At 38.3% G+C, this 15,125-nt stretch overlaps 1 protein-coding gene across 1 annotated transcript; it reads left to right on the plus strand.

Moving 5' to 3' along the window:
• Positions 1–8: 8 nt before the first annotated feature.
• LOC140944937 (dynein regulatory complex subunit 7-like) lies at positions 9–14,749 on the plus strand. The gene is made up of 18 exons (XM_073394045.1): positions 9–163; positions 2,405–2,570; positions 3,553–3,678; positions 4,158–4,352; positions 4,753–4,911; positions 6,129–6,347; positions 6,792–6,914; positions 7,315–7,384; positions 7,810–7,938; positions 8,660–8,788; positions 10,113–10,176; positions 10,570–10,726; positions 11,280–11,495; positions 11,972–12,082; positions 12,624–12,734; positions 13,457–13,651; positions 13,946–14,085; positions 14,593–14,749. The coding sequence occupies exons 1-18, from the start codon at positions 99–101 to the stop codon at positions 14,672–14,674; spliced, it is 2,457 nt and encodes an 818-aa protein (XP_073250146.1). The 5' UTR covers positions 9–98; the 3' UTR covers positions 14,675–14,749.
• Positions 14,750–15,125: the final 376 nt, after the last annotated feature.

A 15,125-nucleotide genomic window follows, 5' to 3' on the forward strand; every position in this document is an offset into this window, starting at 1 on the left:
CCAAGCTGTTGTTGCCAAGAAGATTCAAACAAAAAGCTCAGAGGAAAACTTCGGAACTTGTAAGGTGTAAATTGCATGTTCCCTTCCAAATTATTAGTATGGAAGCTCTGCAAAAAGAATTAGCCAAAATTCAAGTAACTGCGCCCGATGTTAACTCGCTACCGTAAGTATTCCACATTCTATTGGCTTCGATTTTGCTTAGTAGTTCAGACAGTTTATAGAAATATTTTTCATCGAATGTCTTCACTTCAATCAAGATTATATACAAGCTGATGTTTATCCTGTGGAGTTCCTACTAGTTAATTAGGACTTAACGTGTCTGTAAATGGACAAGCCAACACGCCCTCGAGAGTACAAATTACTGAGCAATGTATAGTTCTGTAGCTGGTGATGTTGATGTACGGTCAAATAGTGGGAACTGGGGTGGGGAAGGGGGTGTATGCTTTTGGCCTCGCTAGCTGGCACCCCTGGAGAAATCTGTCGAATCTGATCTTTTGAGTACTGGTATTTCCACCCGGGGAGGGTACTCCCATACATTACCTATACGGGTATTTGCCGCCCAACGGGGTAGTGATTTTGAAGCTCCTGATTTAGAACAGGGTATCCATTTTAGAGGCGTTTTCTAGAACAGGGTATAATATTTCGAACACAAGCTCCAGTTTTGTAAGCAGCTATTTGAAATTATTCAAAGACAGATTGCTTTTAAAAATACGGTTCAATGCGTGCGTTAACAAGCAAACTGTTGTACTCTTGTTGCACCCTGAACGGAGTATAAAAAATTGGCCCATTTCTAGAACAGGGTATCAGTTTTAGGGCGAATTCTAGAACGGGGTATAAAAAATTGGCCCATTTCTAGAACAGGCTATCAATTTTAGGGAATTTTTTTTTAGAACGGGGTACCAATTTGGAGGCCCAGGCGGCACATACCCACCCAAAAAATACCCAAGAGCCCCCCCCCCCCCCCCCCCGGGTATTTCCATCTGCATTAAGACTGGTATTTTAAATGGGACTTAAATTTGTACACTAATTAAGCAAAATATCTTCATCTCCTGCATTGTCAGAGGTACTCAAGTTAAGCAAATGTCTGTGATCCTGTTGGGGTAAATTCCAACAAGCAACAGGGCCTTGAAACAGTGACATAAGAAAGCTCTAAAGTGGTAACAAGTGACACAAAGGTGGATTAAAGCTGCAACAGAGATGAAGACAAGCACAATTAATATAAAGATTTAGCCAAGGCTAAAGGCCAAGCTCCTGCAAATGAAAAAAACATTGCAATGAAGAAATCCAATTAGAGTTGAGCCTGTGATCAGTTGAAACTAGAAACTTGTCAGCATAACCCATCACCTTGATTGGCCGACACCTGAGCCTACAATATGGTCATGTAATACTGGTCAGCAGATACCCTGTTTTGACAGCTGTCAATTGACCACAACATGGATGTGCAATATCAGGTTGCAGGCTCCCACACTAGCTAGATAGTGTAACATTTCACATTGGTTTCCTGGTGGTGCAAACAGAAGGATGGGCGGGCAGTTAATACTCATCTTCATACTTCAAAATGACATTGACACATTATGATTCATACACAAAGTAATTCTCTACAAAGGAAGCAGCCAGATTGACTATCAATACTGATTAGGGTTAAGCACTGACTCGCAAAACAGTTACCAGTAGCTTCAATTTAGGATTAAGGTTGTTGCTAAACCATCACTAGCCAGCAAATCCTCAGTGGCCTAGTGGTATACTAGGTAGGTGGTGGACCACAGACTCCATGCTCTGAGTTCGATTCCCACTCACGTTCTTTTGAATTTTTTTTTCCCTTGAAAACTGAAAAGACTTAGACTTTCATAAACATTTTATCAAGCAGAAATTTCAACAGACAGAAATTTCATGTAGGAAAAGGGAATTGTCTTGTGATAGCCACTGAGGGGGAAATTAAATGTCAGTTTGAAGTAAGGAGGTGAGTGCTAACCTGGGCAGGTGGGCGGGTGGACGTATGGATCTCCGCTATAAAATAGTGCATGAAATGCCAGCCGGCAGGAATATGGCTTGCTCATCAAGGACATACATACTCATCCTGGCTTTCCCTAGGGGGTTTTTAATTGCAAAGCTTAGAAAATATCATGAAATTGATCTTATTTGTTTGTAACTGAAATTAAACTTTATACATGTAGTGTACATGTGGAAAGTGACATTTTGTAATCCAGTATTACTTTTCTGTGTCCTAGTTCTATAATTAACGGTACATGTAAGATTGCCCTTCCGATCAAGTTTTAGTCAAAATAACTTCTAGATCTTGTAACTCAATTCAGTGTACACGTTTATCATTATTATTTCCTTCAAAATGTCATTCAGCTATTATATATAAATAATTTTTAAAAAGCTAATTAATGCTTCATTTCAGGAACAAGAATGTGGATTATGCTTCACTTCCTGAATCATACAAGTCTAACACACCCAAGGAAAAGCTGGTGTTATCTTTTTGTGAAAATTTTAGAAGGCAATTTGTTCATCTGTACCGTGATCGCAAGCCGTTGTTTTTAAATCCTGTTAATGAGGCAGGAACAGAGGTAAGTTTATATTTATTTAACAAAAAAACAACAGCATACAGTGTACGTTAAATTTATTAATTTTTCCTATTTAAAGATCTACTGGACTGGCAGTGCTGTCCAAAGATGGAGGGGTGTTAATGAAATTGAAGGTCCCAAGCAATGTACTACCCTCTCCTCCCTAGCCAATCCTTCAGCCCATGAGAGGGTGCATAGCTTCTGTAGATGTTTTAGGTAAAATAAGTTATTAGCTTATACCAGTGTGCAATCTGGTTTGATTCCCTTGTTTCGTAGCCCTTATTATTCATAGGAGAGAAAGAGAATTCTGCTTTAACCAGAAAATCATAAATGGATTTTGGCATACAGCATGGACACTTAAGGAAAGGCTGTTGCCAGGGCTTGTTGCCTGCCTAATGGTTTCTTTATTGCTTACAAGAGAGAAAGAGAAAATAATAGATCAGTGATAGTTTAAGAATTGGTCCAGGGGAGTGGGGTACATGTGGCTTGAAAAATTTCCAGGCACAAAAATTAATTTCTGAAATTAAACCCTGCCTTTAGGGTGAGGTATTACCATCTCATCTTTTAAGGTACAGACTATATGCATACTGGCATACAGGTTTCTCAGCTCATATAGTCAACTGTTTTTTTTGTCATTCCCCAAGAAGACCAGAAAGACTAACCATCTGTAAATCTCTGAAGAATATGCAGCAAATTCTTCTAAATTATCTTCAACCTCAGAGCGTTAGTCCAGTTAAGAATTGAATGTGGGCGTACTACACTGAAACTGAATTCAACTTTAGGTTGAGACTTCCTTATGTTTTGGCATTTAGGACTTCTTGACCCTCTTTTAATTTTCAGTGAGTATTCATGGGGTTGGTGGGGATGGATATTATCTGGAGCTGCACGGTGCTCAAAAATGGAGATTCTTTAATTTAGTCTCATTCTTCTTCACTTTGAATTAATCTTCTATGATGTACATAACATTTCATTTTTGCTTTTGCAGAAATTTGTTTGTACAACTATACGCCCTACACTTTTGCCTTACAAAGAGGTTTATGATTATGATGGTTGTGCACAGTTTGTATCAGATTATCTAACATTTGTCTCTTTGGATCCACCTATTGACTTAGTAAGTACACTGTAAATGGGGAAATGTAAAATCTATTTAAACCCACATGTATGCAGTGTAGTACTGCAGTCAGCTTGTCTGCTGTGTAACAAGACCCACAAAAATACATCTATCACCCCCTACAGCAGCTGTGGCACATACCCTTCTGTCAGTGAGAGTATTTTAATCAGGTGTCTTAATTGGAACCCAATATTGTTGCCTTCTTTAGAAGTTCTATGTCTATTTAAAAAAAATAATTAAAAAAAAAAAACATTCAGAGAGTGGGAATTCATAAGAGGGAGTGTTCAATTTTTTTAAGACAGTATTAAGTAGTAAAAATGATATTAATAAAGCTTTAACTTCACAGATTTAACTCTAATGTTTCCTCCTCAAGAACCATTGCACGTATGTCTCTGACTCTTGTACTGTATATCCAACTTTTTCACTTGTTCCAGACAAATAAATGTTTCTACTATTTTATTAATTTTTTTTTATACCAGCCTAGTACCTTGGTGTCCCCTACCACTGTGCTGAGGAGCCAAAAAGGAAACTGTTTTGACTTTAGTGTTCTGCTTTGTTCTTTATTGATTGGAGCGGGTTATGATGCTTACTGTGTTTGTGGATATGCAACAAGAGAAACAACACTCACAGATGAAACACGAGAGATTTGCCCTCTTCTCAAGAAGAAAGATGAGGTTAGTTGCTTGAGAAATAATGCATATGTTGCAGTTAATTTTTTTTCTCGGGTAATTTTTGTTTTTCTTTCGTTTTTGGGTATGGTAATGTATGCAAATGAAGTTGAAACAAAGGAAAAATAAAAATTAACTACAACATATACACACATATATGTGGTGTACCTGTATTTGTCTTTCTGATTTGAAATATCCTGAGTAATATTTCATAAATTAAGTCTACTGACATTATTGACCAAGCTTTGTATATAAAGTTAATCTTAACTTGGCAGGACTTTACAAATCCGGTCCAGGATATTTAAGCCCAAATCTTGAAGAAATAGTCTATTACTTACAGTTATGATAAGGAAGGGTGGAAGTTTGGAAAGAATATTTTGCATTAATTATACATTTATTTTAAAAGGTGACAAAGGAGGAGGTTAAAAAGGAAGTAAAAAAGTACGCAGTAAAACCTCCAAAAGATTTAAGAAGCAAATTTGAGGCCAAAGTTGAAGCAAAGAAAAAGGCTGAAGAAGAGGAGAAAGAAAGAAAACGGCGTGATGAAGAGAATGCAAGAATTGCAGTGAGTTAAATCAATGTGTTTGTTATCACTCTTATTTACTATGTGATGAAATCATATGCCCAAAAAAACCAGGGGATTTTTTATTTTTTAAACTTATACTGCTACATGAGAAATTTCTGCAATTTGATTGGCTAAGAGCAGTGGTAGTTCAGCTTAATTTGAAATACCTACATGAGAAAATTACAAACCTTTTGCGAGTAGTAGTATAAACAAATAATAGCATGATTTGTATGTGATATTTGGCATAAATACCACTCGTGATATTTCAAAATTGTGTCAAATTTCACTTGCCTCACGGCTTGTGAAATTATGGATAACAATTTCGAAACATCTCTCTCGGTACTTATGCCAAATATCACTACAAATCATGCTATTACCTAATAAGGAGATACAAAATAAAAAGGCTTTAAAGTCATAGTGAAGGTGATTTTTAGATTGTTCATGATTGGATGTAGCTTTTAAAACATATTGGACAATGTACTTAATATTTTTCACAGGTCCAATAGACCTCTTAAAAACATAGAGTACATTGTCCACGGTGTGACATGACTTACAGTGTGGTAAGTTAGCGGTGGCTCACCTATAAACCATGCTCTCTGTTCTTATGTGTTTTCCACAGAGACACAACCTAGCTTCACATTATTTATTTGGATTTTAATTAGTGAAACCAGGGGCGGATACAGGATTTTTTTTAGGAGGGGGTGCACTCGTCTCTTGCTCTACTTCAACACCAATAAACCACATAGTTTTTTTTTTTTGGCAGAATACCAGTTGTATTAGAAAACCGCAGGTCATCTCAGCAGGGGGAGGGGGGGTGCGCACCCCCTGCACCCTCCCCCTAGATCCGCCCCTGGAAACGCAATTCAGCTTATCTTGAAATGCAATCATTTACTTTACCAAGGGTCACCTACATGTAGCAAGGGCAGCTCCAGAATATTCAGAAAGAGGGGACTGGTAGACTTGATAGCTATATGGGTCTTTTTAGTTGGCGTCAGTGGAACTCTGAGATCATCTTTGTCCAAAAATTAAGGCTCTAGAAGACAGATCTTACCAAGAATTTTTTAAAATTTTAACACAATGTCAGACAAAAAGGGTGTGGCCCCATCCAGCCACCTGCTGCTTTTGCATGGTAGCATCCAATTTATTTTTTTTATTGAGTTGCACTGAGTTGCTACATTTTGAAATTAATTGTTATTGAAATGTTTTCTTTTTTTAAGGAATTTGAAAAACCGAAGCCTGACAAGCTACATGGTTTAAGGGTGCACTGTTGGGTCTTAGTTCTGTCTGGGAAACGTGAAGTTCCCGAGAGTTTCTTTATAGAAACCCTGACAGGAAACTGTCATCCCTTAACACACAGTGCATATCTTGGTATTGAGAGTGTATGGAACCACAAGAACTACTGGGTCAACATGCAGGACTGTTCACACGGAGTTCAGGTACCTCTTTAAGTTTAGTGTGCCTAGTACATGGATCTTTTCCCTACTTAGACTGCAAAACAACGGTCATTGTGGGTTGGTTATGAACGAGCACATGGTGCGTCCCAAGAAAAAATTCGACGTTTGATCTTGGCCTCAAATTTCTTTTGATCATGTATTAAGCATAATTTTTATACTGCGTGCAAGCCTCTCTGAGAAGCAGCAGTGAGGGACATCTTTATTAAAATTACCACAAGCTCCATTAGAAAATTTGCTTAAAATTTGTACCCCAAAATTAGCTCTGAACTATCACCCCAGTTTTGTTAACTACTGCTTTAGCTACTGTACTCATTTTAAAGTAACTAGGAGTAATTAGACTCAGTTACTTCAATTTATGTAGTATAGTTATTTTACTGTGTCTTTAGAAATGTCGTAACAAAAGGTGAATACTTTGACACTTGATAGGACCTAGTGTATGATCTAGGTGATGCATCCAAGTGGGAGTTCATGTTCTCCACAACAGACAAACCACTACTGCTGATACCAACTTTAGATGAAGCTGATCCGTTAGAAATCGATGACGATGAGGTACTGTCTCTGCCGGCCGGTCTCTATCCAGGTCCTTCTCTCTCCATACAAGAGATTTTAAGCACCCAATACTGCGACTGCTGCAAGAACAGCTCACAAACATTACAATTGCCTCTGCCGCCCGTGTGTTTTATATGTTTTGTGCATTTCTCAGCTGTTCTCTTCCTAACATGAGATCGTGAACACACAGCGTTAACGTTTTGTTCTCTTTGTTAACCTGAAAACTTTCATCACGATTTTACCTCCGGACATTTCATTCAGGTCGGAACAAATAAAAATAAATATTATATTTGAAAGCGAGCTTTAAACAACTCTTTTATCCTTCTTGTCTACTACAGCTTAAGCTTGTCATACCTTAGCCAGTATTATTTGTAAGGTTGTTGGCCTGTTTGGTTTTCAGAATGATGACGATGGTTCTGATTTTGACTTGCCTCCTTCTTGGGTTTCTCCTCTAGAAATCTCCCTCAAAGGTTAGCCAACCACCATTTTGCTTACTTTCCTGCAAAAACAGTACTTTTCTCACTTCATGCATAATTAGTCCTAACGCGGGAAAAAAGAAACTCTTCTGATTCAATCATGTCGGGCTTGCGTGCATCGCGTCCCTCAACTAGAACTTCACGGTTTTACCTAGCTCTTGGCCGCTGATTCAATGGAGTTCAGTGAATCATGTGACCTCGAAGTTTCACCCCCTCCACCTCTCCACCCACGATAATCGGCATGATGCCTCTTGCCCTGCCGTCGCGGTTTTCCCTCAAAGCTTAGTTCCTCGTGCCGGGGTAATAGGTATGAAGTGCAAACATAGACCACTGCGAAAAATACCATAATATTCTCAAATTGCCGTTTGGGTAGAGCTTCATGATCCTAATCTTCTTTATCTATTTTACCTTAACTGTAGAGTTTCAAACAAGATGCCCGTACGGGAAAAAGACGAAGCTGTACAAGAAAGCAAAGCTGGAGAAATTTGCTGAATATCTGATCAAAGATGGTCTGGTGTCCAGTTTGGGAAGTTACAACGACTACGAATGTAAGCATACTCCAGTTCAAAATATCACGGTATAAATGAATTGTAACAATGAAACAAAGGAAAGAGCTTTGATTCAGTCACAAATAGTGGGGTTGAAAAAACTGCCGACCCTTAACCAGCCTCGAGGTGTTTGAATTCCTGGAGAAACACTTTTCGAGTGTTTGATGTCCCAACCAGTGAAAAATACAGTATTGGGAAAACTCTCCCTAAAAAGGAGATCAAGCACCTTTTATGGCAGTTAGGTAGTTTTCCATTTATCCTGTTCGTGTTTTATAAACGATTTTCAGGGGAAACGGACCTTAGACGCCTCTTCGGTTTACCCGCTCAGATTTGGTGTACCCCAGGGGTCCGTATTGGGTGGGTGACCTAATACGATGGCATGATATGAAGTTTCATACCTTTAGTTGTGATGATGGCGTGGGATTCAACACTGCAATTTCCCAGATTGGAAACTGTCTTGCTGATATCACTAACTGGATGACTACAAACAAACTAAAACCAGTAAAATATAGTAAATACTGATAAAACGGAACTTCTCACCCTTCATTCTAAGTTCAGACTGCCCCCACGGCTTCCATCGATACATCTTTTGTGCGTAGGTTTTTGCAAGATTTTAATAACGTTTTTGGTAATTATTAAGAAAAATTAATTAATATTAATAGTAATAATAATAAAAAAAACACGTTCACACATTGATACTTAACTGAATATTTGATTTCAGTGAAAGACATGATCGAAAAACGAGAAGTGTTCAAACACAGGATTGACAAACTGGAGACTAAAGTACATAACATGACAACCGGACTCATTACAGAATACTTTGCACCTGGCAGACCGGACTGTCTTAAAGGTATTCTGCATCTCTGCTTTTACATGTACGTTTCCGATTTATTTTCATGCTTATATCAGACTTATTCTGGCTATACACCATGTGTATTACAAGTGTCTGTCTTCAAGATGTTGACTGCCTTATAGACAGTCAAGGAAATGAAGCAGCAACCACTGCGCCAATAGCCTGCGAACGCAGACATATTTCCGGTCGTCACTTTTCTCCACCTGAAAAGTACCTTTTCGGGAGGAAGGGACGTCCGAATTACATCTGCGTTTGCAGGTTACTGCACCAACCCGAACGGATACATTTACAGCGGTGATTATATTGGCGTGAACACCTAAAATATGTCTGGAATGTTTATTGTGTTGCAACCAATCACAGGTGAGATCTTCACACCACAGAAACCACAGGCAACGAACGGTTTCCGATCGGTCATGGAACAAATTATTTTCGTTTTGTTTAAAGATACAAACTGCCTTATTAGGAATTAAAAACACCGCTGTTCCCCAAGATCAGTGCCAAGGACCGCATCTAGTACATCGTTCGATTTTAGAAAGAAAAGTTTTAGAAGCCAACGCGACGCGACGGCGACCAGCTTTCCATGTAACGACATATCACATGAAGACAATAAAAAATGAACAATCGTGATGTTTTCGTTTCTGATAGTACAATCCTTGCTAATATTTTTTGTAGAACAAGGGGATTTGATTTGTGTGAACTAACGATTGAACCTTCGAACTACTATCTACTACCTACGATCAGGCGTAACTACCAATATTTCGATCGTTACAAAAAGTTTGAAAACTCGCGCGCCAAACCGTCGCGTGCGTAGGCCCGGCACATCGGCTTTGTAATTTATTTCAAAATCGCTCAAACCTGTATTCTTCGCTCTTATAGCACATACTGTAAACAAATAGGAAGGAAAAGCAATTGTTTACTTGTAAAAACAAAATGAAAATAATTTGTTCCGTGACAGATAGGAAACCGTTCGTTGCCTGTGGTTTCTGTGGTGTGAAGATCTCACCTGTGATTGCTTGCAACACAATAAACATTCCAGACATATTTTAGGTGTTCACGCCAATATAATCACCGCTGTAAAAGGAGTCCGTTTTATGCAGGTTTATAAAGGTTTCTACTAAAAGACAACTGTCCCGGTGCTCCTCTATTTAAGTCGTTGGAAATTAGTGACATCGTTTTGAAATCACTTCATTTTAAAATCTTGATGCCTAACTCCTAGCGCAATTAGTTGATCTTGGCGTGAAATAGCATCAGTATATCTCGAAGCCAAATTTATTTTTTTTTAGTACAAGGATATTTAAGTTTTAATTGTCTCTATTTGTAGAACACACTTTCAAGGCGAATTCACCGGGTCCAGAATCTGACAGAACTATGACGTTCTACTCCAGGTGTGGTTGATTTTATCTCGCCCTTTTTCTATATTGTACGGGACCATGTGTCCTATTGTATACTAAACTTGACATTGTGTGGCTGATGAAATAAATGGTGAATAAATGAATAAATAAATAAGGGTGAGGTTGTTTTATTTGGGACATAAACGTGCCAAAAGGATTGTTGGGCTAATAATTATTACTGGATGTTCCTAAAACAACTGGTTGGCTGAGGATAGCTGGTCAGTGGCGGGAGAAAGGGTGTCAGTCTCAAACTAAAGTCAAGATCAGAGTAAAAATCGCGTGATTGTGAGATACACTTGAATTCTCACACTTTCACCTCCCTGGTGTCGCCCATGTCCGTTATTAAGATTCTTCCTTTAGGGCTTACTAGCTTCTGACCGTTTTCAGCGCCCGTATTGACGGATTAGTGAAGCGTGAAGAATCTCCCGAAGAAATGACAGAAGCATATGTTGACAGAGACGATTTCATGTACTTTCGACTGGTGACTTTCGGCAAGCGAGTGAAAAAATTTGGACCTCAAGAAGCCAATAACAGGCCAATTGTGGTAGGTCCTTAAAAATATTCGAATGATCAGGTTTAGATTTATTTTGTCACTTCAAAATGATGTCAAGGCGACATCAAAACGCTGTGAAAAATGTTTTGATATTCAAACTGTACGTTTTGAAAAATTTTTTCGCAAGGGTGGTGGAATTTTTGCACTTGAGAGGAAGATACTGGACAGATGACTCGTAAAGCACTCTAACTGAAGAACGCTTTGCATCTTTTATATACAGCTATTTCGAGAAAGGTTGTCGGATTAAGTGCACGTGACAACCCCGAAAGGTATTATGCGTGGTTTTGAGTTCATTGTTTTTCAAAGAAATTTAAAAGAACGGCAGGAGGGACCATGGACATATGTCTGTGAGTGCTTAAGGAAAGCAACCAAAGTAGGTTCGACAGCTACAGTGTCAGGAGCAGTGTATTGAACATATCCCATATTACCTTTCGAGATTATCGCGTGCACATTTTTTCCGACAACCTTTCTCGAAATAGCTGTATACTTAATGTAAAAGTGTCACGGCCAGGAGATTTTTTAACTACGTTATATCTTCTAACAGAAAATAGTGGAACGATTTCACCGCAATAAGACTAAAGAAGCAAATGAAGATGTAGCTGAAAGAGTCTTCCTCGTCTCTGATGAAAGAATTAACTTAACGTTTCACTTAGAGGATAACAGGGTTACAGCTTCGACTCGCGAATTCATTCGCCCTCCTCATACAACAGAAAAAGGAGGAACACTCACAATGACGCCTGATATGACTACCACTTTTCAAGTGAGTTGATTTATTAATTATTATCGTATCCCTTTGTTTCTGTGTTAGTTATGTCGACAGTTATCAGTGTCTACGTAGGCAGTTATCAGCGTCTACGTTGTAACATCGAAGTTCATTCATTTTTGTCCCAAGCTGACATACCATTTACTTTATAAAGCTCATCTTCGTTCATTCCTGTCAAGGAAACATTAAAGCTCACTAAACTGACTAACCTCCAACATTAGCTTAAGGAAGCCTATGTTAGGGTTCCTAGTCATACTAACTTACAATTAACACCTTTTTTAACGTCTTATTGTTTTGTTATGTGAGTTACTAAAAAACAAATAAATCAATAAATTGGTCGCTTTACAGCTCGGTTAGATAGAGCAGCGCACGTTAACTCATGGGGTCTCGTGAGTTATGAACCTTGATTTTTTTAGCCTTCGTTCTCTGATTGCTCAAATTACTTAACAGTTGTACTGTGATCACTCGGACAGGTAGACCCTCTGATTAAGCCCCATAAAAACTTGCATGTTTATGAGATGCTAGTGGAGCTTGTGGATGCTGAGGAACAAAGCACGAATCAAATACGAGCATCAGAGGAAGAGGTATGGTTACTTGGTTACATGTATTCAGAATACAAAAACTTCAAGCGGAATAAACTTCTCCAGTTTGGTATGATTTTTGATTGTCATTAGTCTTTCTTTTTGTTTGTGGAAACAGCTCAAAGTATGAAATTTAAGTGACCTTTTTTTTATTTTAATTTTGCTGTTTTCAAGAAGGAAGTTATACAGAATATATGCTCCAGGATACGATTAATTGAAACTAGGTTCATTAGCGTCAAGAAAGAAAGCCTCTCCTGTCTTTTGATAAGTAAATGGAGCCACAAATCGTAGCAAGAACAGCTCTTTTTCTGCTCTATCTTACCTCAGTTCTACAGGGGCTTGCTTGGTACTTTTCTACCCTGGATTTAGCAACTGGCTATTGGCAAGTCGAGCCTGAAATATAATAAATAATCACATTTTTCTCATTGACCTTTAGTCTTCCTCATATTCCCACACACAGAACTACAGACGTTATGCGGCACCCTGTTTCATTACAAGTAACTTCGTATATGAATTTCGGCTCAGAATTAATTTGCTTTTTTAGGTAAAGGAAATTCTGCAACAGCGAATCAAGGAAGAAGCAGCATCGCAATTAAGCGTATCGGTGTACGATACTGAAAGAAACGAGAAAGCCAAGCTACATCGCCAGGAACTGGTAAAACAAATAACCTCATATAAGTGTTATTTATTTGTTTTTTAACACTGATAAATTACTGATGTTTTTGTCAAAACATCGAACAATCTTTGCACAACAACATCGAAGTGTGTTAATATACGGAAAAACGGGTAACAAAAAACATCCAACTTGTTTTGCAACATTGCTGCAAAACGAGTTGAATAGCAATGTTGCCCGTTTTACCAGCCACATCAAACCTGTCTTACAACAAATCTGGTTGATAACAGGTTTGAACATGGGTTGTAAAACGCGCAACGTCGCTGTTTAACACGTTTTGCAGCAATGTTGCAAAACAAGTTGCATGTTTTTTGTTACCCGTTTTTCCGTATATTAACACACTTCGATGTTGTTGTGCAAAGATTGTTCGATGTTTTGACAATTTTTTTGTTGTCCGTTTTTCGGTACCTATTTAACACCAATGCAAGAATCGCTGCGCTTCAGTTTCACTGTCAATGTCTGCCTAAATTTATTCTGCCTTACATTCGCATGTAAGAATAGTAAATGAACAGGACAGAGCGCGAACGAATGGTTCGGATTTGGGGTTTAATCTTCGTTGTAGTTTTACGTAGATGAACAGAAAGAAAAATATTTGTTGACTCCATTATGGTGAAATGTTTTGTGTGCAATGACACCTGCATTGATTTGTGAAAAACGTTATTGTCACGGGCTTGCCTTAATGAATTGAAGTTTATTTATTCCAGGAACGTAAAGCAGCGGAGGAAGCAATGAAGAAACATGAATTAGAGTTGGATTACTTGGCACCGTTTCTGGCTCAGATTGGTGATCCGCCTCACATTAGCAAACAGGAGGCTTACAAACTAAAAGAGGAATGTCTTCAAGATCTTAAACATCGCCTTATTGACAAGGCAAACCTCATACAAGCAAGGTTTGAGAAGGTTGGTATTATGAAGATGGAAGTTATTCTAACAGTATGTAGCTTTCTGTAAGAACGTAAACGCTTGCCACAGGAACAAAACAAAATTGTAACAAAATCATTTAACAAGATTTCCGCGTCAAAATGGATTAATTGTGCCCAGTACGGGTATATCTGGTGTGGTTCAATTTGATCCTTGGTTTAAATTGTATTTCTCTTTGTGTTAACCTCATTATCGTACATTACCATACCCTTAAACAAAGGAAGATAAAATTGCACATACTGTTTACCCATCGTTTGTGTTATTATTCCTCAGGAAACACAAGAGCTACAACGAAAACAAAGTTGGTATCAACAGAATCAGGTATCTATGACAAAAGAAGACGAAGAAGAATACCTTAACTTCTGCAGCGAAGCCATGTTTAGGATCCATATCCTAGAACAGCGCCTTAACAGGTATTGTCAACAGGAGATCTATTCATTTGTGGTCTCCAGAAATACTGGTATCCCAACTGCCGGCGCACTGGCAGGTTGTGGCATTTTCCTCGAATCAGTAAAAGTGACGGAAAGAAAGATTCGCCTTATAGGGGCCAAGCTAGAAATTTTCAAGTGGTATGAAGAGTTTCTCGTGGTCATAGAAACGTGTTTTTCAAGCAGCAGTTAAAGTTTTCGCCGGTGACAAAATTGTAGAACATATTGTATTTGTTTTGAAAAATATCTGAGAGAAGTTTTAAAAGTGGAGTTGAATGGGCAATTGGGTATCCCTTACCGTTTGTTCATTTTGTCTGCTTTGTTTTTCTATTCTTCTTTTTTTTTTTTATCCCCGATATTTTTTAGGTACACATGTGCGCACTGCGTACTAGCACACACGTCGTTACCTACCACCCCTGTCATATACTTTCAGTAGTTAAGAAGGAAACCGTTGTATGGTGAGTTATATGTATTGCACTTTTTTTCCCCTAGGCACAAAGAGCTGGCACCACAGAAGTATGTTCAACTGGAACAAAAACTGAGGAACGACCCAAGACTATCCGAATATTTCTAATATTATGAAGTTATATAAACATGTACATTTTACTTGGTTTGCCTTTGTATAGAATGAAAATAAAGTCTGTTGAAAAAAAAATGCCTACTTCACCATTTGCTTGAAGATGTCTTGACAGTTCGTTCCCTAATTGCCACTGAGTGTCACACAGCAGAGAGCTAATTAAGAGAGAGCTTAAGTCCCCAGTTTTTAAAAATTCCCATAACAAGCAAAACTCAATCATAAAGAAAGTCAGAGAATGGTCAGGCTGTGATAAGATTCTTTGCTTTTTTGGTTGCTTATTGGATCAAATCGTTTAGCAGCTGGAAATTACGAGTACGTCGATAAAGTTATGGGCTTTGGTCTTCTCGCCTTGCCTTCTCTAATCTGTACCATTATATTCACGCAGCCTGACATCCGTATAAACCAAAAAAACTCACATATCACACCCTCATCATGGTTTTAACAAGCA

This window comes from Porites lutea, chromosome 7 (assembly GCF_958299795.1).
Source record: "Porites lutea chromosome 7, jaPorLute2.1, whole genome shotgun sequence".
NCBI classification, from domain to species: domain Eukaryota; kingdom Metazoa; phylum Cnidaria; class Anthozoa; order Scleractinia; family Poritidae; genus Porites; species Porites lutea.